Genomic DNA, 20,380 nt, shown 5'->3' with positions numbered 1-20,380 from the left:
TGTTGAAACACGAGCCGCCAGCTACCTATCGTACTTTAATTAAAGAGGAAAACAGACACTCTGGAAAGGCTTCTGCATACTAATCACGGTTATGATTCAATAGCTGCTAGGGAGCCAGACAAAACCAACGTTGCATATTCAAGTTGCCAATCTGGCAGGGTGATTGCCACTGAATAACGACCCTACGGGGGTACCTCGCACATGCAGTCGGAGGAACACGTCGGACACTGCTGATAGCCTACCGGTGAACCTGCTCTTTTGCTTCTTTTCCATCCGTCTTTATGAGCCGAATCTCCATGGACAGCGCTAATTCAATGAGCCCTTGGGTCATTAACGTGGAGCGGAATAGAGCGACGCTTATCTGTGTAAAAACTCATTACGCGACGCACCGTCGTCTTTGTGCGCTACGTCGACCTCATTCTCCTTTAAAAAGGGCCATTTGACAGCTCACAAAGAGGGAGAAAAACGGAGATAAATCCCGGCTGTGTTTACAGATCGGCTGAGACTGTTTGCTTTGATAGGTGATTGTATGGGGACCGATAGCTGCTTTCATGAGCTCCTCACTTTTGTCGCCGGGTAAGAACCGGTAGAGGTCTAGATAATCATCTTCGGATATAATTAGGAGTCAAAGTTATTGCGAGTGAAGCGTCGAGAAAGAGCCCGTGAGGCCTGAAGATCAAAAGAAGAAAAAAAGTTAGTGACAAATTACTCTGAAATTCAGCGAGCGGAAGCGAAACCATAATTTGAGGAGACGGTTCATGCAGATCCGGTCCTGTCCCGGTGAGCGTCCGTGACAGCGGAAACAAAAGCGCGTGCTCTAGAGCGTGCCGACTACAACCGGGCGGAACGAAACGTGGCTTAGTGGAGACATTGGGCAATGCAAAACACAGACACGAGGTCTGCGCAGGCGGGTGAAACAGTGAAGATCACAAAAGACAAACGCTGCGTACGGGTAAATGGAAAGCCATTTAATGGTTGTCTTGCTGACACAAATCACTATAAAACGTCCTTTTCACCGGACCTGTTTTTGCAGCTCCATTCTGTCTGGCCCCTATTGATTGGCCACCTGTCATTAAGACGGGACATAGGCTGTGTCAGCTTTTACAGCAGGTCTGAGGAGGCATTCGGTTGATAGGGGCGACATGCCCCATTAGTTATGAGCTAATAAAAGCACAGAGACCCGGGCAGCAGAAGAGAGGTATAGCAAATAATCACATCAATTGCTTGAAATGGCTTTAAGATCAATGCAAATGCAATTGGCAAACTGAAATACTATAAAACTGGACTATCTTTTTTTTTTTTTTTTTTTAAATGGACCTGTACTTACAGCTGGTCACCTGGAATTAAGACTTCGGCCTGAATGCAAAGCTTATAAGTATTGGGCTAGATATTTCTTTAGGAAAACTCTTGTGCTTGTTTCATAAACAAAATGTGTTTTAAAATAAATGAGTTTTCTTAGGTTTGCGAAACCAAGGGCTCGTGTTGCCAGAGAGCACACTGTCATGCGCTACAGATTGATATGCAGGTGCAAATGTAAATATACTACGTGAGGTCTGTTGTTAACAAAAGAAGAAGAAGGGCGACCTCTGTTGGACAAAATGAAGAAGTGCCTCTTTGCTGCGTAGCACGAGAAAAAATAATTATAATAGAGCCTAAAGCGCGTCTTGAATTTAAAAAAATCTTGTAGTTATGATAAAGTAGCAGTAGTTTTGTTTACAGAAAGATCTCTTAATAACTAGGTATCTATCTATTAACCTACACATCTGTGACTTATATCTGCAAATGCATGATCCTACTGCTTCAAAATTCAAATTGGCATTTTAATATTCTAAGCTGAAGCATTTATTATAGTCTACATCTACACCCGCTTTTAAAAAAGAGAATACCTTAACCCACGACTGCAGATAACAGGAAGGGAGTGTTTGGGTGTGATGACCTCAGTGCTGAACACACATATACACACAGTCGGCTGGGGAGTCAAAAAGTAAACATTGCTCAGCCAAGCCAAGGTGGCAGACACTGGGACAGCTCTCCCTGCAGACATTACCTTCACCCGAGACGTCGCCTCTCCTTATTAACGGATGACTTCGTGTGCGCGGCAGGGATCTCATGTGCCATTTTCGGTAAAGTTGATTCAATATGCCAGTGCGACACGCAGAGATGGCGTTAGCCTGCTAGCCTGCTAGCCAGAGAGTGTGTTCAGCTCAACTAAGCTAAAATAAACTCAACTAAGCTCAAATAAAATAAGCCCAGCAAGCTCAGCTAAGAGAAGCTAAAATAAACTGAACTAAGCTCAAATAAGATAAGCTAAGCCAAGATAAACTATGCTAAGCTAAAATAAGCTAAGCTAAACTTGGATAAGATAAGCGAAACTAAACTAGTTAGCTCGTTAGCTAGCCAGTTGCTCCGACAAGCCACACGAAATGACAGCAGCGCCAGTCCAAGGTTGGAGAAGCGTGGAGAAGCGTCAGGACTGTTAGAAAAACCATCTTCACCTCCGCGGCTCAGCCAGAAGAAAGGCGATGTGTTTACGTCAAGATGAGGGATAGCTAACCTTAGTGCAGACGCTTGTAGTTTCCTTCCGGAACCAGCAAAGGGTTGGTCATTTGTTACCAGTTTAAAACCTTTTGCTGAGCGGTGACTCGTGGTTAATACACGATTAAGAAGCATTTAAAGAGGTTACCCGACGTCCGTTTTAACGTTTTGCCACATAAAATGTGATGGGATATTTTTAGAGCGCTCCGCAATTGTGTGTAGTATTTTAAGAGCTTTCTGTACAAGATCTTTATTGTTCCCGTCAGGGAAATTAACTTTGTTGTTGTTTTTGTGTTGTTTTTTCTGTTTGTTTTTGTTGTTGTTGTTTTGTTAGTGATTATTTTGTGTTCTTGTTTTTGTTGTGATTTCCTGCATTATGTTGCCTATTATTTTAGATCCAGTCAATATATAAAATGCATAAATGCAGGTAAATGGATGCATTGAATTGTATTTAACTGTATTAATGTTTTTGTTTGTTTGTTTGTTTGTTTTTCTATCTGCAAGCCCTCTGCCCTTTCTGGGTAATATGAAACGGCGCACATCGCAGGACCTCTGGTGATGTGGTCAGCAAGAAACAACTCTTAGTTCCTGAGGCGCTGAGATGGCTGACAAGGTGGACCCTGGCCCGGCTGGAAGGCCCGAGCAGCCCAGCACCAGGCAGACGTATCGCAGCAGCAGCCGCTCACAGCTGCTGTTAGACGGGCTGCTGGCTCTCCGCCACGGCGGGATTCTGTTTGACGTGGTGCTGCTGGTGGAGAACAGGCCCATTCAAGCTCACCGTGTCCTTCTAGCTGCCTCCTGCGACTACTTCAGGTCAGCTGCCCTCCACTCAAGACAACGAAGAATATTGACCGGGAACAAGCCTGTCCAAAGGCCCATAGAAAGCTGCTATTAGAGTTTGTTATTAGTGTCATTTTAATCTGTTTGATTGTGACTTGGTGGAAATGGATTTTTAGGTTTACTTAAATTATGCCATAAAGCTAAGGTGAATTAATCCTGTGTGGAGAGTCTATCTGGTGGCTGTTTTGGAGGTTTCACCACTCACAGACCCTTTCCCGGCACTTCCAGAGGTATGTTCGCTGGGGGGTTGCGGGAGATGCAGGAGACTGAGATCCCCATCCATGGTGTCACGTTCACAGCCATGACCAAGCTCCTAGACTTCATCTACACATCAGAGCTGGAGCTGGACCTGGACACGGTGCAGGAGGTGTTGTGTGCGGCCACGCTCCTGCAGGTCAGACCCGCATGCTAGTCTCATGTACCCCGGGCCCAACGTCTTGGAATCTCAGGGTGTGTTGAGTTGCTCCCAGTGCTTTAAAAATGCCAGGAGCACATAAAGGGGACAGTTGGCTTTTAATATAGGGGGGAAATTAAATATAAAAACTAGCAATATTGTTGAGATTAGAGCTGAAATAAACAATCAATTTACTAATCAGATCTTCATATACATTCATCAACAAATAATTAATTTATTCAAAATGTATTCAAATTCAATCAGTTTGTAAATGAAAAGCTGCAAATCTTTTAGTATTGTTTTTTGTTTGTTTGCTTGTTTATTTATTTTATTAGTACAGCAATATAAAACAACACTGAGGCATAACTTAACTTCATGAACACAAAGCTCCACGTTTCAGTGAGGAAACAACATTTTGTTATTGTACTGACTTCCAGTACAATAACTTAGCTACTAACGTATCTTTACTTTACCGACTGTACGTGAACAGATATCCAGGACCAGGGCATGAGCTAACGCAACACAAATTATGAATGGACTGGATTTTAAGATAACCGGTTAACCGGTTAAGGTTTACAAGGAATTTCATGATAGGACGAGCTATTCAACAGCCTCATAATAGCCTAACTCGGTTTGGCTTCATAGATTCTAATGACTAGCATGATTAGTGCTGCAGTAATTAGGCATGGGTTACGTTAGCATACAGCCTTAGCTCATTCTGTTAAGTCGGCTACGTTTGGGACTGAGCTGCCCTAGACAGCAAATGACCCAGTTCTGGCCCCCATGTGCTGTGTGGACAAATGAATGTAGTTACATTTATTTATCACCCCTCTAAGAACCCAGGGACACTTTACAATCAATACACAGCTTTTACATCCAGAAGCAGCAGCAGCAGCAGCCAGTTGTACACAGCATGCTCTCAACTGGAAAGCACAGTCCCCTGGGACAGACACACACACACAGTGTACTCTCAACTGGAATTCAACGTCCCCTGGGGGACTGTGTCAGGCACAGTAAGGGGACGAGGACAACACCCAGGACAGAGCACCATCCTATACACACACACACACACACACACACACACACACACACACACACACACACACACACACACACACACACACACACCAGGACAGAGCACCATCCTATACACACACACACACACACCAGGACAGAGCACCATCCTATACACACACACACACACACACACACACACACACACCAGGACAGAGCACCATCCTATACACACACACACACACACACACACACACCAGGACAGAGCACCATCCTATACACACACACACACACCAGGACAGAGCACCATCCTATACACACACACACCCACCAGGACAGTTTCTAGTGTAGCCTATTTTACCTGACCTCCGTGGTTTTGGACTGTGATCTTCTCCTTTCTTTGCTCCTGGCTGGCCCCTCAGTTCCACGATGTGATTGGCTTCTGCTGTGATTTCCTGTTCTCCTGGCTGGACGACGACAACCTCCTGGAGGTGGAGAAGCTGGCCGACTCCTACGGACTCGAGCAGCTGGGGGAGAAGGTGCGCTCGTACCTCCTGAAGAACATCCGGACCTTCTCGCGCACGGCCGTCTACCGGCAGCTGCCCGCCGAGAAGGTGCTGCGAGTGCTGTCCAGCGACGAGCTGGAGGTGAGCTCGGAGAGCGAGGTGCTGGATGCCGCCCTGCATTACCACTTCAGCCCCGAGCAGGTGGAGAAGGACGAGGCTTGCCTTCAGGTGAGGCTTTGCATTGCACCTGCAGACGTCTGTGTGGCAGATGTCTCACCTGGTAGAGTCATGTGTTCGATTCCTAGGGAATGCGTGCTGATAAAGGGATTTTCTGGACAAGAGCATTGAAAAATAACACAAATATATTTATTTGCTTCCAATTCTTTTGAAACAGGCCTCACAGGAAACTGCAGTTTAATAGGCCAGACAAGACTGGTTAAGTGGCACACAGAGAACTGTACTTCCACTTGTGTTTTGAGAAAGAAGGCGTTCTTTTAAATGTTTGTCCAAAGTTCCTCTTTCGTGGACCTCGGTTACCTAGGTGCGTAATAGACCTGTAACAGGTGTTTGGGTGGAATTGCCGTGACGTGCTGTGTGCTGGTGTGGTCAGGTGCCTGTGCCGATGCTGGAGGCCGTGCGCTTCTGCCTGATGGAGAAGCTGAGGTTGCAGCAGCTCCTGAGGGACCTGGCGCCGTGCCCTCTGCGTGATGCCGTCTCCGCCGCGCTGCGCTACCAGAGCCAGGAGCTGTGGCAGCCCGTCATGCAGAGCCCGCTCACCCAGCCGCGCGCCACCTCCCACTGTATTCTGGGATTCGGAGGCATGTATGCGTCGGCCGTGCTGGCCGACTGTGAGGAGCGCTTCCAGGCCCTGCACGGCTCCTGGGAGCAGTGGCGGGTCCTGGGCGCCGAGCGGGGCCCCCGCATGTCCAACATGGGCGTCGCTGTCCTCAACAACTTTGTGTACCTGGTGGGCGGAGACAAGAACACCAGCAGCTTCCGTGCCGAAGCCCACTGCTGGAGGTGAGCGTGCGGGTGCGTCGACTCCGTCTGGGGCGTGGAAGAATGACGAGCTCGGGATTAGACGTGAAGAGTTGTGGTGTTTGGGGTTTTTGGGGTGGGGGTAATTGGCATCTGTGTCGTGGTATCACGACACAACTCAATAAGTCTGCGCTCTTCACAATCTAAGAAATGCGCATTGTCCATTGTGTGCAGTGTCCAGAGGTTCCTGAAGTGCGTTCTGAAATTTCAGGCGTTCAGCGTCATTCATTTAGATCAGACTTATGCCAGCAGCATGTCAGCCCAAGACCGCTGCAGTTTGTGACATTCACTACATGTAGCAGCAGTTCTGTGACATTCTGGTCACAGTGAGTACTGCCACTCCAAAGAGTAATTAAAGACAAACCACACACACGCACACAGTTTCATAGTCAGGCATGCACGATCTTAATGTAAAACATAAAAACATTTTTAAAAAATTATGTTTTGTATATGATAGTTTTGGTTGTGAATAACAATCAAAACTGCTTTTATTTGACTTAGTTCAGTTATTGGCAAACCCAGTTTTATTTGTAAAATAAATCACTAAGAATATACTTGAATCTGCCTAAAAACAGTTCCGGGTTGGTGCTGTAATGCTCACCTGTTTTGACTCAACACATATGATGTGGGTGTGTGTGTGTGTGGGGTGCTTACAGGTACGACCCTCGCCACAACGCCTGGTGTAACATCAAGCCGTTGCAGCAGCAGCACGCGGACCACTGCGTGTGTGTGCTGGGCGACCACATCTACGCCATCGGCGGCCGCGACTACAGCACCGAGCTGGACTGCGTCGAGCGCTACGACCCGCGCACCAACACCTGGGAGTATGTGGCGCCGCTCCGGCGAGAGGTAGCTCCACCCACAGTTGCAGGGATGGCTTTGTTTTGTTTTTTCAATCCGAGTGGGGTTTGGCTTGCGTGTCAGGTGACCTGACTGGCTGCCCCTCCCCCTCCAGGTGTACGCCCACGCAGGCGCAGTGGTGGATGGGAGGATCTACGTGGCGTGCGGCCGGCGCGGCATGGCCTACCTGAAGGAGACCTTCTGCTACGACCCCGCGGAGGGCCGCTGGAGTGAGCGTGCCAACGGCCCCGTGGAGCGTGCCTGGCACGGCATGGCGGCCCACGCCGGACGCGCCTACGTCATCGGCGGCAGCAACGATGGCTGCGGATACAGACGTGACGTGCTCAAGGTGAGTCAGGACAGGCTCTGACCCACGTTTAAGCTCTGAGTGACATCTTGGAGAGCCAGTCAGAATTTAAAAGTAAAACGCATGGCTTTGGCTTTACAAATGCCTGGTTATATGGTAAACCGACTGCAGACAGTTTAAATGTCCTAGCAAAACATTATTGAACAGATTAAATTGTACAGTTTCTTTTCCTTATCAGCAGATATTAATATGTTCTTTTATTGTGTAAATTGATATTTTCACTATATGAGTGAATAAACCTGCAATCTCATGAAGCTGTTGGAGCTTAGTGCTCACGTGTGTGTGTGTGTGTGTGCGCGCGCGTGCAGGTGGCGAGCTATAACCCCGAGGCGGACTTGTGGTCCGTGGTGAGCCCGCTCCCGGCGGGGCATGGGGAGCCGGGCATGGCTGTTCTGGACGGCCGCATCTACGTGGTGGGCGGCCGCTCCCACGACAAAGGCTGCCGCATGCGCTACGTACACGTGTACGACCCCGAGGAGGACGCCTGGTCCAGCGGGCCCGCCCTGCTGGAGCGTGTGTCGGGCCTGGCGGCATGCGTGGCGCTGGTTCCCCGGGCTACCTTGGCCCGGGCGGGGCCGGCCGGGCACAGAGCCAAATCTCAGCGCCGTACCACCGTGGACTGGGACAACTCGGACGACTCCAGCGAGGATGGGTGAAGGCGATATTTTGGGGTGGGGGGTGGGGGGTGTTAGGTGGGCTCTATTTCAGGGATCAACAAACGTGCCACTCTCTCACCAACGTCCAGCCCACGATGGGGCGTGACCAAGACCTTTTTACGCCTGTGCATGTGCTTGCAGTGCAATGCCCAAATCTGACGGGCGTTTAGATCGTTGGTCAGTTCTGCTCTGCCTGAGTGTCTGCCTTTGGGTGCTGCGTCAGTGGGGGAGATTATGTTTAAGGAAGAAGGGTCATGACCAGCACTTTAATCTGCATCTGTATTTAGCACCTTTTTTTGGGGGGGGGGGGTCCACAGCACTGTTTGTAATTACATCAACACTTGTCTTGCGTGTATATGCTTGCGCATCACTTTGAACAGTTTTAATGAGTTTACACACACCACTGCTTTTGCGTGTGCACAAACCATTTTCCTCACACATTCCGTGCTACTGAACTCGTTTAAACACCTGCTGTAAGCAAACTGTTGGGAACGATACACACACAGTGACGCATGCACCAGTAACGCCGTGAGGTTCCACGGGCAAGTGATTGACCCATTTGTAGCGGACACTGAAAGTTCAGGTTGTGTTCAGACAGTGGTACGCTAAGGGTGGACTTCACTTTCAGCCTCCCGTCACCCTTCCAAGCTTCCAGCGATCCCTCGGGCCTGGCGACCTTCTGACCTTGGCCCATTCCACTTAGCGCTGCCAAAAGCAAAGAAAAACAAAAACATCGGAATCTTTTAACGGCAAACGAAGCGTAAACAGCTTGATTGTGAGGAACGTTGAGGGTGTGATTCCCGAGCAACACGAGCAGAACCCCCTTTTGCGGTGCGTGGACGTGCCATCTTTTTGTGTTCCTTTCTTCTAATTTTTTTCTCCACAGCGTGCCATCGGTCTTGCCCATTGCAGGCCATCACGATAACGTTGCTATCGCTGCACATTAACAGAAGCGCATGGGTCACTGTACCTTTGCCATTGCCTGCCAAACTCTGAATGGCCAGGAGAGGTGATCTTACTGGGATTGTGGCTTCCAGCACTCCCAGTGCAGTTATTAACAAATGTCCTCCTAAGACCTTCAGGAACAGAACCAAAAAAACTGAGTACTGCGTGCGGCGAGTTGCTTTTAGCGGAAAATTCACCTTAGGGCTGTGGAGGAAAAATCAATAGGACTCGAGCCAGATGTGCAGATGAGCGAGCTTTATTGGTTCTGTCCCTTATGCATCGAGGGAGAGAAGCCTCAAACTTCTCTCTCACATGACTATACCCCCACCATTCCCCGCTGTTCTCTCATGAGCTAATCTCGTGACTCCAGCTGCCAGACCTCCCAACCGTTCTTGAACATTCTTTCCTGCTAAAAACAAGTTGTTACTCCCTGCTGCTGCACTCCTGCCCAGCAACAGCTAAGCGATAACTGTCATACTCCATCACGTCTCTATTCACATATTCCTTACTTCCTCCTTTAAGCAAGCATTAAGCATTTTCCCTCACAAGGGCTTTAAAGAAACAGTCCACATCTGCTCAGACAGCTCAAACTGAATGTTCACAGATGTGAGATGTGGTTTGGTGGCTTATTCCAGGACGGAGAGTAGGGGTTGTGACAGAACGTGTACAGGAGGTAACAACACTGTTTGCCTGATTGCAAATCAAGTCTTAAGCACTGAATGACATGTTTGAATACAGAACAAAATGACTAAAGTATTTAGGCGAAGGTCTCTCGTCATTTCCTTGCGATGATCAGACTCATGGATTGGTGTTTATTTGGTTTGGACCTTCTCAACATCACAATCAGCACATGTACAGCTAGATCTTACTTTAATCTGACTGTTTGCCTGCTGGTTGTTGGCAAGACGACCAGGGAGAGTCGTGCTTATGCAATGTGGAACTGGCGTGGTGTGAGAAGCCTGAGTATAAATATTGTTCTAAATACTGTTGCAGAACATTTATTTTCATGTAGCTCGGGGGTTTAAATACCTAAATGAGAGTATTGTATTGGAAAGGACAATCATATTGTTTCATTTTCTTTCTTTTTCTTCGTGTAACCGACAGCACGTTTGTTCTAATTGTGATCATTTTACCTGTTTGCAATATTAAAGGTCTTTTTTTTAAAGGAGAATTCCACTGAATAATGGTTTTTCTTTAGCTGTGAAGACATTTTCATGCTAATAGGTGATAAGTATCACGACTAGATTGTTTATACGATGTCAAAAATAACAGGTGGAGAACAATTTTACTCTTCCTGATTGTTTTCAGGTAGAAGTGAGACTTTAGGTTATAGAATATGTATTTCATGTTCGAGTATTAAATTCTGTGCCATTTTTCAAAACATTATTTTCATAACTTTTATTGCCAGTAACCTGTGAAGTAATTGGCATTTCACTGGTTATACACTTAATGGAATTGTTTCTATTAAGAATTTTACAAACAAGAACAATTTATTAGATTATGTGAACAAAATGGGGAAAACTTAGTGGCGGCTTTAACTCAGTATGGTACAATGTCCTCGCGTTGAATGTTCATGAAATGCCTACAGACTTTACATTCATTAGATTAATGATACTTAAACAGAGCTGTTGTACAGTGTGTGTAGTGTGTACATGTAGCTGGGTAGTGTGTGTGTATAGTGTGTACATGTAGTTGGGTAGTGTGTGTGTGTGTGTAGTGTGTGTACATGTAGCTGGGTAGTGTGTGTATAGTGTATACGTGTAGCTGGGTAGTGTGTGTGTATAGTGTATACGTGTAGCTGGGTAGTGTGTGTGTATAGTGTATATGTGTAGCTGGGTAGTGTGTGTGTGTATAGTGTATACGTGTAGCTGGGTAGTGTGTGTATTGTGTATACGTGTAGCTGGGTAGTGTTTCGTGTCAATGCTTGGCTGTTGTGAGATGCTATATAGGTGACAGACAACCTCCACTGGTGTGAGAATTCTGTCATGGCCTACATCAATGTCCAACGTAGAATGCAACTGATATTTTTGCGCATTTTTTTTTCTTTCCATGGCCAGTGAACAAAGCTTTGGTATCACCACCTGTTAAGGTGTGAAAGCTGTGGAGATTCTCTCTCATGCTATTGCACAACTTCTGTGATATCCTCTGTACTTGAGAGTATTTTCACACAAAATGGATCAGCAGTAACATCTCATTGGTGTCGCTTCTGTAAATGAGAACTGGTTGGTAACCTGAAACCACGGCACGCATGCCGTCCCACTCCACTGCCTCAAAGTTAGGTCGAAGTTCCCACCTGCTGGAACAAACTTCCGTAGTGGTGGAAAATCCACCTCCTGGCATCGGCTTATGCTGGTTTGGAAGAAACTCCCTTTTCCACAATGGCCTCAGTCAGGAACTGGACAAGATCTTCTAATCTAACAAGGTGCGAGAGGTTGTTGCATCTGTCTGCAGTTATCAGATAATTTATCCCCAACAGCCGCATGTCCATAACAGGACTGGTGGCTGTTACCTGGATGAGCTTGGTAGATTTTCTGAGATTTTCCACCTGGTGTACTTTTCTTGTGTCTTTTGCTGGACATATTCATCCTGGAGAGCGTCAGGTTTTCCAGATATGTCATGCTGATTGTCACGAAGTCCCCTGCACTGGTCTCCAGCAGGTCTAATTGGAACTTTAACATCTGCTGAGGTTTCCAGAACTAACAGAAGATGCACGGTCATCACTGTTTACATGGGTGCTTCTCCCTGATGATAGCTGCAGGTTCCATGACCGCTTGGCGTTTATTCAGTGTTGCTGGTTATGGAGCTGAAACACTGAAAAAAAAAAAGTATTACTTAAAGAATTTACATTTATTGCATTTGGCTGACACTTTTATCCAAAGCGATTTACAATTGTGACTGAACACAACTTGAGTAATTGAGGGTTAAGGGTCTTGCTCAGGGGCCCAACAGTGGTAATCTGGCAACCTTCTGATTACAAGTCAAGTAACTACAGAGCTACCCACTGCCTTCATACTACATGGGGAAAATATTTGATCTTTGGTCATATAAAACAACCCCCTAGTGTTGATGTTTAACTTTTATTGACCTGTACGTGTTAGAGGACTGCTTTTACTGAGAAAATGTACTCAGATAGAGGCATTCTGTGAAGAAATCAGCATTAGTATAGTATAATAATAATAATAATAATAAAAACTACATACCTGGAATCATAATACAGTAAAAAATAGGAAGAAAAGAAGCTAAGGGGGGACGGGCAAGTGTGAGAGGAGCTGACGGGATCCGACTGACTTTAGAGTTCTCTACTGGCCACATTAACACAGCCCTCGTTTGCCATCTCTCCAGCTGGATGTGTTACGCCGTTTTAAGCCTCTTTAGCTCCATTATCCCGGCCTGGTGTGCGTGTGTAACAACCCAGAGGAGCGCTTAGGGTCTCCGTTTAGATACTTCACTTTATCAGTGTCTTGGGAGCAATTACATGGTTTGAGATGTTTCACGTGCAAAATTAAAAGCCAGGGTGAACTGTGTGTCCAAATGCTGCCTCATTTGGGTGTGTGTGTGTGTGTGTGTGTGTGTGTACTGGGGTTCCTGGAGCGAGAGGCAGGTCATTAGAGCAGGAGTGTGAAGGGCTAGTTAAGGGAACCCTGGGGAGACTACTCTGCACTTGAAAAGTCCCCCAGCGATTCCATGACAGACGACATCTGTACCTGCACCCCAGCATGGGCCCCCCATCTGCCTGTAGAGCCCGACCGGAAAGGCATCGGAAGGGCAGCACACTGGTGCGTCTGGGCTGCGGATGACAAATGGACTTCAAAGTTGACGGTGGACCTGAAGAGGTGTGTATTAACCATATTCCTCTCCAGCCTTCAGACCTTTTAGTATTTTACAGTTCCTACACACACACACACACACACACACACACACACACACACACACACACACACGTCACCTGTTTTAGAAATGCCGGGACCCCTCGTAGATGTACAATTTAGAGACTGCAGCAAGGCACAGTCATGTTAGCCGTCCTCGGACTTTATCAACAATCAGTTTCTGACCACGGGATGCTGTTGGCTGGATTTTGTGGGTTGGCAGTCCAGTCTAAACCCACCAGTGACACTCTCACATGTGAAAACATCAATACAGCTGCACCTGATGTTCTAATACTGCATTTGCTACCACTGTCAGTCTCACTGATGTGTTGCCTTTTGCAAAAAAATACCCAATCAGCAGTGATCCTCTAGTCCGGAACTGTCCTGTGAGAAATGGGGTAGAAGGCAACCGGCACTGGATGAGCTGCAGTATGTAATTGTAACTACACCTTAAAAACATTCTTTTAAAATACGTGTGCCTAATAAAGTAGTAGAATTCCTCAAAAGTGATAACATGGGTTCTCACCTGCTTTGCTTTCTTTTGCAAACATTTGATTTAATCTCACACTCGCGCACACACACAAAATCCTGTGGTCTTTCTCTTGTCTTATTCTCCCGTCAGCTGATCCCTTGTACTGAAATCTCCCCTTGTAAATTAGTTGTGTTCTCAGTCTGCTAGCGATACGGCAGCAAATGCAATTTAAACTTCGCCTCAAGTTTCTCCCTCGCACCGCCCACGAGGTTTAACTGTAGACACCCTGGCCGGACACGCTCAAGGAAAAGGGCCTCCGCTGGACGGCACGGCGCTCCACCCAACGGTCTCTTTACTCCACCACCGCACTGCTCGACTCCGCCCTGCTTCCAAGCTCAGATAAGGACGTAGATCCCACTGGTTATCACACCAGAATTCGCACCCTTGCGTTTGTGTAACGGTGTGACTTCACCAGGACACGCCATCGCCCTTATCAGATGCGTCACTGACCTCCTAACCCTAGAGGTGACACCGTAGCGCTGGCTGATTCTGGGATGGGCTTTTAGGAGCGTCACCTGCATCTTAAGAGAGGAGGTTTGTTCAGGCCAGTCCAGCCCAAGTGGTGCTCTTGGCCTTGTTAATGCAAGTCTCAGGGTTTTGTTTGCTGTAGTCTAGTCTAGTGGAACAACTCTACATACACCAAGTGCACAAAAAAAGTAAAAGTAATTAAATTTTTAAAAATATTTTAAAAGCTACCCAAGATTGCATTTCACTCTTTTCAAACTAACTATTAATTCTCTCCCTTACACACGCAGTCCACGTCTGGATCGTCTCACGCCCGTTTCATGTATTCCTACAAAAGCTGACCAAGCTAAAAAAAAAAAAAAAACCTACAATAAAACAATCAATTAAATAGTAAATAAAATAAAAACTAAAATTTTAAAAATGATTTTGAGAGTAAGCTATGGCTGATTGTGCGCGTTTCAGAGAAAGTAACTGTCTGTATGCACAAAGATTTTCTTTTGCAGTTATTCAGGAGACAATCTGAGACACTCACTCACACACACACACACACACACACACACACACACTCCCACTTTATGGGAGTGATTAGCGCCTGAGCTGCAGGACAGGGCAGCCATCAGTGTCTGCCTGCTCTACTCAGATGTGAAAGCATCTCTCCCTCCCCCACTGTCACGGTGCTTAAGCGTCTTTCAGTGCTACGACCTGCTTTGGTAAAAACGCAACGCCCCCCCAGAACTACAACAGGGTGATTGGAGAAAGAGTCGGGGCCGGGTTGGGTGGGGTCCTCATTAAGGTCAACAAAGAAACGCAAAACGAGGAACACAAACAAAATCGAGCAAATAAACAAGACGTGAAACTGTGGCTCTGAAGGAAAGTGTCCCTGACTTGGGACTTTCACGTTGTGCCAGGTTATATATTTGTTTGTTACGTTTACATAATGTGTCTGTCCTATATAAATACGTCTGGAAAAGTGAGGGTTAGGAGTCACAGTGCTAACAAATTAAAACAAATCAGTTTCAAACTAAATCAGATAACCTGTGTCAGAATGTCTACATGTCAAAAGGTAAATGCTGAACGGTCCTCAAAACCAACAGCATAAATACTGCAGTCCAACACTGGTGCCTTATGTTCCGCTAAAGGGATCTCAGAACAAGTAGTTACGGATGTGACACAGACATACTAATTACTCTTACCAGCTCAACCCGCAAACATGTCTGCTGTACTTCCCCAGAAAATGTACTTTCAAGGGTTTCTGACAGATAAGAGGCAACCAAATGAATTCAGCTCAGTCATGGACAATAAAGACGATCACCAGACAGGAGGTTTACGTGATATTTACTAAATTTATTTATTTTTTCCCCAGACATAGCAATCCAATTTCTACATAGCTACTTGCAGCACACACTTTTTACAAAAATAATATTAAAACAGCAGGAAAACCAGTTAATAAATATATACGCGTCTGATTCATTGTGGTTCCTGTGAGAGAAACACCCCAGCAGAACGGCCCTCTCATTACCATGCAGTCAGCACAATCTCAGGCTTAAAGTGTGTCTTTGAAAAACAAGTAGACAATAGCATCTTCAAGAAAACACAGAACAAACTAAAATTCAGACCTTTCTTCTCCCCAGAGGCGCTCTAGGTGACTCCTGTTCTCCGGGTCTAAAGCAGTATGCTCTCTTTTAACAGTCATTCTTCATCACTGTGCCTCTCGTGCAGAGGGCCAGAACAACGGCAGAGAGACCCAGGGCCAAGGCGTTCCACGGGGCCGCACTCCTCCTCGGCACCGGCGTTTGGCGCCCATCACCAGCACGAATACGAAAACAGCGGGTATTGGCTCCAGTCGCTGACGTTGCCATGGTGATAGCCATGATGGACAGCCTGGGTGCTGTAGTCAGTGGCCAGGTGGTGGTGGTGGTGGTGGTGATGGGTGGGCGGGGCTGGGGGATACTGCGCCGAGCTGGCCCCGCCCCACTGACCCAGGGCCTGCTCTGGCCCGTACGGCGCGTACAGGGGGTGGTGGCTCAGCACCGCCGGCTTGGCCTGGCCCACGGCCATGTTTAGGACCCCAGGGTAGTCCTGTGGCGTGGAGGCGAGGTTAGGTGGGCAGTGGGTGGGGCCTGGCTCATGGGCGGCGGCCTTGCCTTCGTGCTCGGGCACGGTGGCAATGTCAGGGACGCGGCTGCCGGTCCCACTGCCGGCGCTGGAGGACGAGGGAGACTGCAACTTTCCGTACTCGTGAAACCTGAGCGAAGAGCCAGAATTCGGCAACATTAACACATTTGTTCGTCGGCCAAAGCAGAAAGATTTTTCTGTAAATCTGCTCTCATATTACACATATGGAATATTTAATGGGCTATACCACAAGCCTTCAGCGATGGCGTCAGGAGGGCAAATGTTGGACTGGCATGTCGATGGCGGGTACCTGTACGGCTGGTACGAGCTGTGTCCCGGCACCAGCTGCTCGGAGCTGTAGACGTCCCGGGCTTCGGAGCCCACGGGCGAGTCCTGACCCAGCACGTGGCTGCTTTCCCTGTCCGACACACCTCCCCACGGAGAGAATCGCTCCTCCTTCACCTCCCCAGACTCCTTGAGAGCCGCTCTGTCCTCACAGGAGTGGCGCAAATCTTAAAAGGAGTTCAACGTTCCGGTGAATTTACATGGATGGTTGCTACTTTAAACACAAGGTGACCCGTGTGGTGTAGGGCACAGGCCTACGGGGAGTTCAGTCACGTACCTTGCGATCTGTCTTGATCGGAGTCCTTCACCGTGGGGTTCAGTTTCTTGGCCAGGTGCTCGGTATCCGACCTTCCGCGGCTGGCGCGTCTGTGTGGGGAAAACAAGAGCATCAGCTGCGCCGCGTCTAGCTTCCGAACAGACTCACGACGGGAGCAGGTAAGGGTCGCCGGCACCGCCGGTACTTCGGGTTCTGCTTCGTCACCTTTTGGAGTTCGTGCCCTCATCTCTGAATCCTTTGGCAAAGGGGTTGTTGTCGATCTTCAGCTTGGTTATCTGCGCAGGGGAAAAGACTGTCACACACAAAAGCACTATGTACGCATGGGGTGCGCGCGTGTGTACGGGAGACACGAACCTTGGTGTTCTGGTACGCAGTGACTGCAGTGAAGGAGGTCTCGGGAAAGGTGAAGGTCTGGAAGACGCTCCAGCGCACACTGTACAGGTCATCGGCCTGCACGATGTGGAAGCGCGGGTGGTAGCGGTGCATGGAGTGCAATATGATCTGCATCACGGAGCAGGAGGAACGCAGCGTCAGAACACGCTGACCCGCTCAACACTCAGCACGGGCCAACATTCGGCACCACCACCGATTATCAACCGTTAAACTGACCTCATACCGGTAAAAATATTTTAAAATCCATAATGTGAATGTGTATAAACAGGAAACCAAGCAACACAAAACAAACAAACAAACAAAAAAAAACAAAACAAGTCACATCAAATAAACATCAGACGGGACACAGGGACACCGGCAGGCTCGTGGACGGCACTCACATGTCCATGCTGGTCCAGTGCGTTGTTGGTGAGCTTGAGTTTGAGGAAGGACACGGGCTGCTTCATCCAGTGGCTGCCTGGCGCTGGAGAGTCCGGGTGGAGGTACGTCCGGTACGGAGGCTGCGGCTCCGCCTTACCCGCCAGCTCCCACTTATCCTTGTTCCACTGCCCAGAGAGGGAGAGTGTTCAGTTCAGCTCAGAAGGGGTAGAGGTGGGGAGGTACAAGTAGTTGGCTAGAGGGGGCTGTTGATTCCTGCTGATGGCAGGATCAGGGGAGGGAGGTGAGGGTGTGTTTGGGGGGTTGGGTGTGTTTGGGGCTGAGGGTGTTTGTGGGGTGGGGGTACCCCCCAGTGGGTCCTGTAAAAACAGGAAGAATCGGGGCCGCTTTGAAGTGAATCAGCGGTGAGAAGGCTCTGGACACACACAGACACATGCCAACTGCCCCAGCACGCCAGTCATTTGTGTTTGATCTCAAATCACAAATTCACCCTCCTTCCCATTTCCTGAACATCCGTTTATAGCATACTGATAGTCCTGCCTACCACCAGAAAACAACACTACTTCGTCATTCTACATCAGTTCAGCGTCTCAATATTTAAGAAGGTTACTGGGTTAACATATGGTTACTGCGGTAGCCTCACAACAAACGGCTGCTTCTCACCTTGTATCTGAAGCCATCTTCAGGCACCATGTCCACAAGCAGAATGTATTTTGCGTAGGGAACAAGTCCAGAAATATTGATCTTACAGTGTGGGAACATTCTCCTGTGATGGGAACACAAGGACACGCTTTAGAATCACTGCCGTATGGTTTTGGACAGTTCTTGTGTGTGCTGTACACATGCTCCATAAAGAACAAGCTCAGAAGTGGGTGGTCTCTTACCTGCCAGGCTTGGTGATGATCATCTCAGTGCCGATCTCATGGAAAGACTTCCAGAGCTCCTGATCCTCCAGGGTCATCCTGATGTTGCCTTGGTGATAGGGGTCAGGGGCTCCAGCCATGGTGGCCGGAGGTGGGATGCTGAAGTTGTGCTTGAGGTCTGAAGAAAGGAGAATGTTGAGGAGACGTGGAGAGATCAGGAGTCGTCATCATGGGGTTGCACCCCTCCATGTTAACTATACATTTGTATGGTTTTTTTTGGTTTGTTTTTACCAATTTTATCATGTTCATATTGTTCTCCTACCCCTGGGAGCATGGAATGCAAATAACTTCAAAATATTAACTAAATATTCATGGCCCAAATTTGATTCAACACTCACCTCTGAGAGTTTGCATTCCCCACACTTCCTTCAAGCTTCCTTTCTGGCACAGAAATCAGGAGAAACCAGACGAAACTGAACGATCAGCGTTTCATACGAGGCGTTTGCAGTCACGCCACCAAACTCTCCATATGGTCTCTCGTAAAGTTCCAGATAGATCCACAGACACCCAAAGGGCTGATCAATGAAGTCCAGACTAGTGGTGTGAGGGTGAGGGCAGGCAGCTTTCTGAAGCGCAGAGAGCGCGCCCAGCGCCTTTAAGGGGACCCAGAGGGTGGGCGGGGCTTGGGCCCCCATTCGCACCCTTTGAAGTGGCCCAGTGATGAGTCAATGTCGTGACAGGATTGGAGGATGGTCGAAATCAAAGAGACTTAGCAGAGCCTTGATAGAGTCCCAACAGGAAGAGGACTAGCAGAGGAAGGCCATCTTTATGGACCGCTAAAAGACTTTTAAGCAAATACGCACAGGCCTTCCTAGAGTGTGTCGTCAGCCAAGTCAACAGCAAAACCACACTAATACAGTCAGCTAATGTGAGCAGGACCATAGAGTACCTTAGACCTGAATGACACATTTACACATGCACACAAACAGAAGCTTTTGCATTCTGGGGACGTTTTCTACTTCGCACAGACTTGTCTACCAATTCTCTCACACGCAGCACAGATGCTGGCTATTCCAGCCACAGACAGAAATCACAGTCTCACTAGAGACAATGATCGCACTCTAAAACTGTGAGAATGCTCATGATAATTACACATCATATGTGTAAGTCACAATTTGTTTTGGGTCTCGTTATTAGTTTAAGTCAATGGAACTGCAGTCAATGCTATAGTCTCTGTGAACGCTACATACTAAATACTGTAAAGGTAAACACCCTTATTATTTGCACAGGAGAGTATTAAGTTGTTAAATTGCATCTTTTTGCTAAGTGTTATAACCAAGCCTGCTTTTTGTTCATCACATGTATATATTACACATCATGTATGTCTCTATTATACAGTAATGATCAACCACTCACATCTAGAATTCTCAGATGAGGTTCTTTTTCTGTGCGAATTTATATGAGAAGGTCTGTCAGGGTGGTCAGTTAAGGTTCAGGTGAATGTGTCGCCTCCATTAGTGAAACAGGGAAAGCAGCTAATAAACCATTTATGGAGCTATGACAGAAAGCGGGGCCTGGGGGCGGGTGTGCAGGTGAGCATACCTGAGGGGCGTGCCTGGGCCCCCACGCCGAGAGCAGCACGGGTTGTGGATTCAGAGTGTCTAGACGTGACAATGCTCTTCAGTCCTTAATCCCATTAGAAGCACGAGCACATTCACCCCGAGGGACTTAATGCTTTCAATTCATGCATAGAGAGAGAAAAAGGCAGAGAAACGAGAGAGAATGTGTGTGTGGGGGGGTGTGTGTGGTGTGTGTGTGTGTGAGAGAGAGAGTGAGAGTGTGTGTGTGTGAGAGAGAGAGTGAGAGAGTGTGTGTATATATATATATGTGTGTGTGGGGGGGTGTGTGTGGTGTGTGTGTGTGTGAGAGAGAGAGTGAGAGTGTGTGTGTGTGTGAGAGAGAGAGTGAGAGAGTGTGTGTATATATATATGTGTGTGTGGAGAAGGAGAGA

General features: G+C 47.6%; 2 protein-coding genes across 2 annotated transcripts; one reads left to right on the top strand and one right to left on the bottom strand.

Annotated features, from left to right (window-relative positions):
* The first annotated feature begins 1,966 nt into the window (after nucleotides 1-1,966).
* On the top strand, nucleotides 1,967-10,306 carry klhl22 (kelch-like family member 22). The gene is made up of 8 exons (XM_027027254.3): nucleotides 1,967-2,123; nucleotides 3,040-3,348; nucleotides 3,604-3,769; nucleotides 5,206-5,517; nucleotides 5,900-6,309; nucleotides 6,984-7,176; nucleotides 7,283-7,516; nucleotides 7,843-10,306. Exons 2-8 carry the CDS (start codon nucleotides 3,137-3,139, stop codon nucleotides 8,188-8,190), a joined length of 1,875 nt encoding a protein of 624 aa, XP_026883055.2. The 5' UTR covers nucleotides 1,967-2,123; nucleotides 3,040-3,136; the 3' UTR covers nucleotides 8,191-10,306.
* Nucleotides 10,307-15,356: 5,050 nt separating this feature from the next.
* Nucleotides 15,357-20,283, bottom strand: tbx16 (T-box transcription factor 16). The gene is made up of 9 exons (XM_027027258.3): nucleotides 18,768-20,283; nucleotides 18,391-18,547; nucleotides 18,170-18,272; nucleotides 17,509-17,673; nucleotides 17,090-17,236; nucleotides 16,940-17,010; nucleotides 16,736-16,824; nucleotides 16,424-16,625; nucleotides 15,357-16,243 (listed from the first exon to the last, which is right to left on the bottom strand). The coding sequence occupies exons 1-9, from the start codon at nucleotides 18,781-18,783 to the stop codon at nucleotides 15,802-15,804; spliced, it is 1,392 nt and encodes a 463-aa protein (XP_026883059.2). The 5' UTR covers nucleotides 18,784-20,283; the 3' UTR covers nucleotides 15,357-15,801.
* Between the last annotated feature and the right edge of the window lie 97 nt (nucleotides 20,284-20,380).

The sequence above is a fragment of the Electrophorus electricus genome, chromosome 20, assembly GCF_041902795.1.
Source record: "Electrophorus electricus isolate QZ-2024a chromosome 20, ASM4190279v1, whole genome shotgun sequence".
NCBI lineage: Eukaryota > Metazoa > Chordata > Actinopteri > Gymnotiformes > Gymnotidae > Electrophorus > Electrophorus electricus.
The sequence above is the reverse complement of the archived record's forward strand: the minus strand, read 5'-3'. Positions and strand labels throughout refer to the sequence as shown.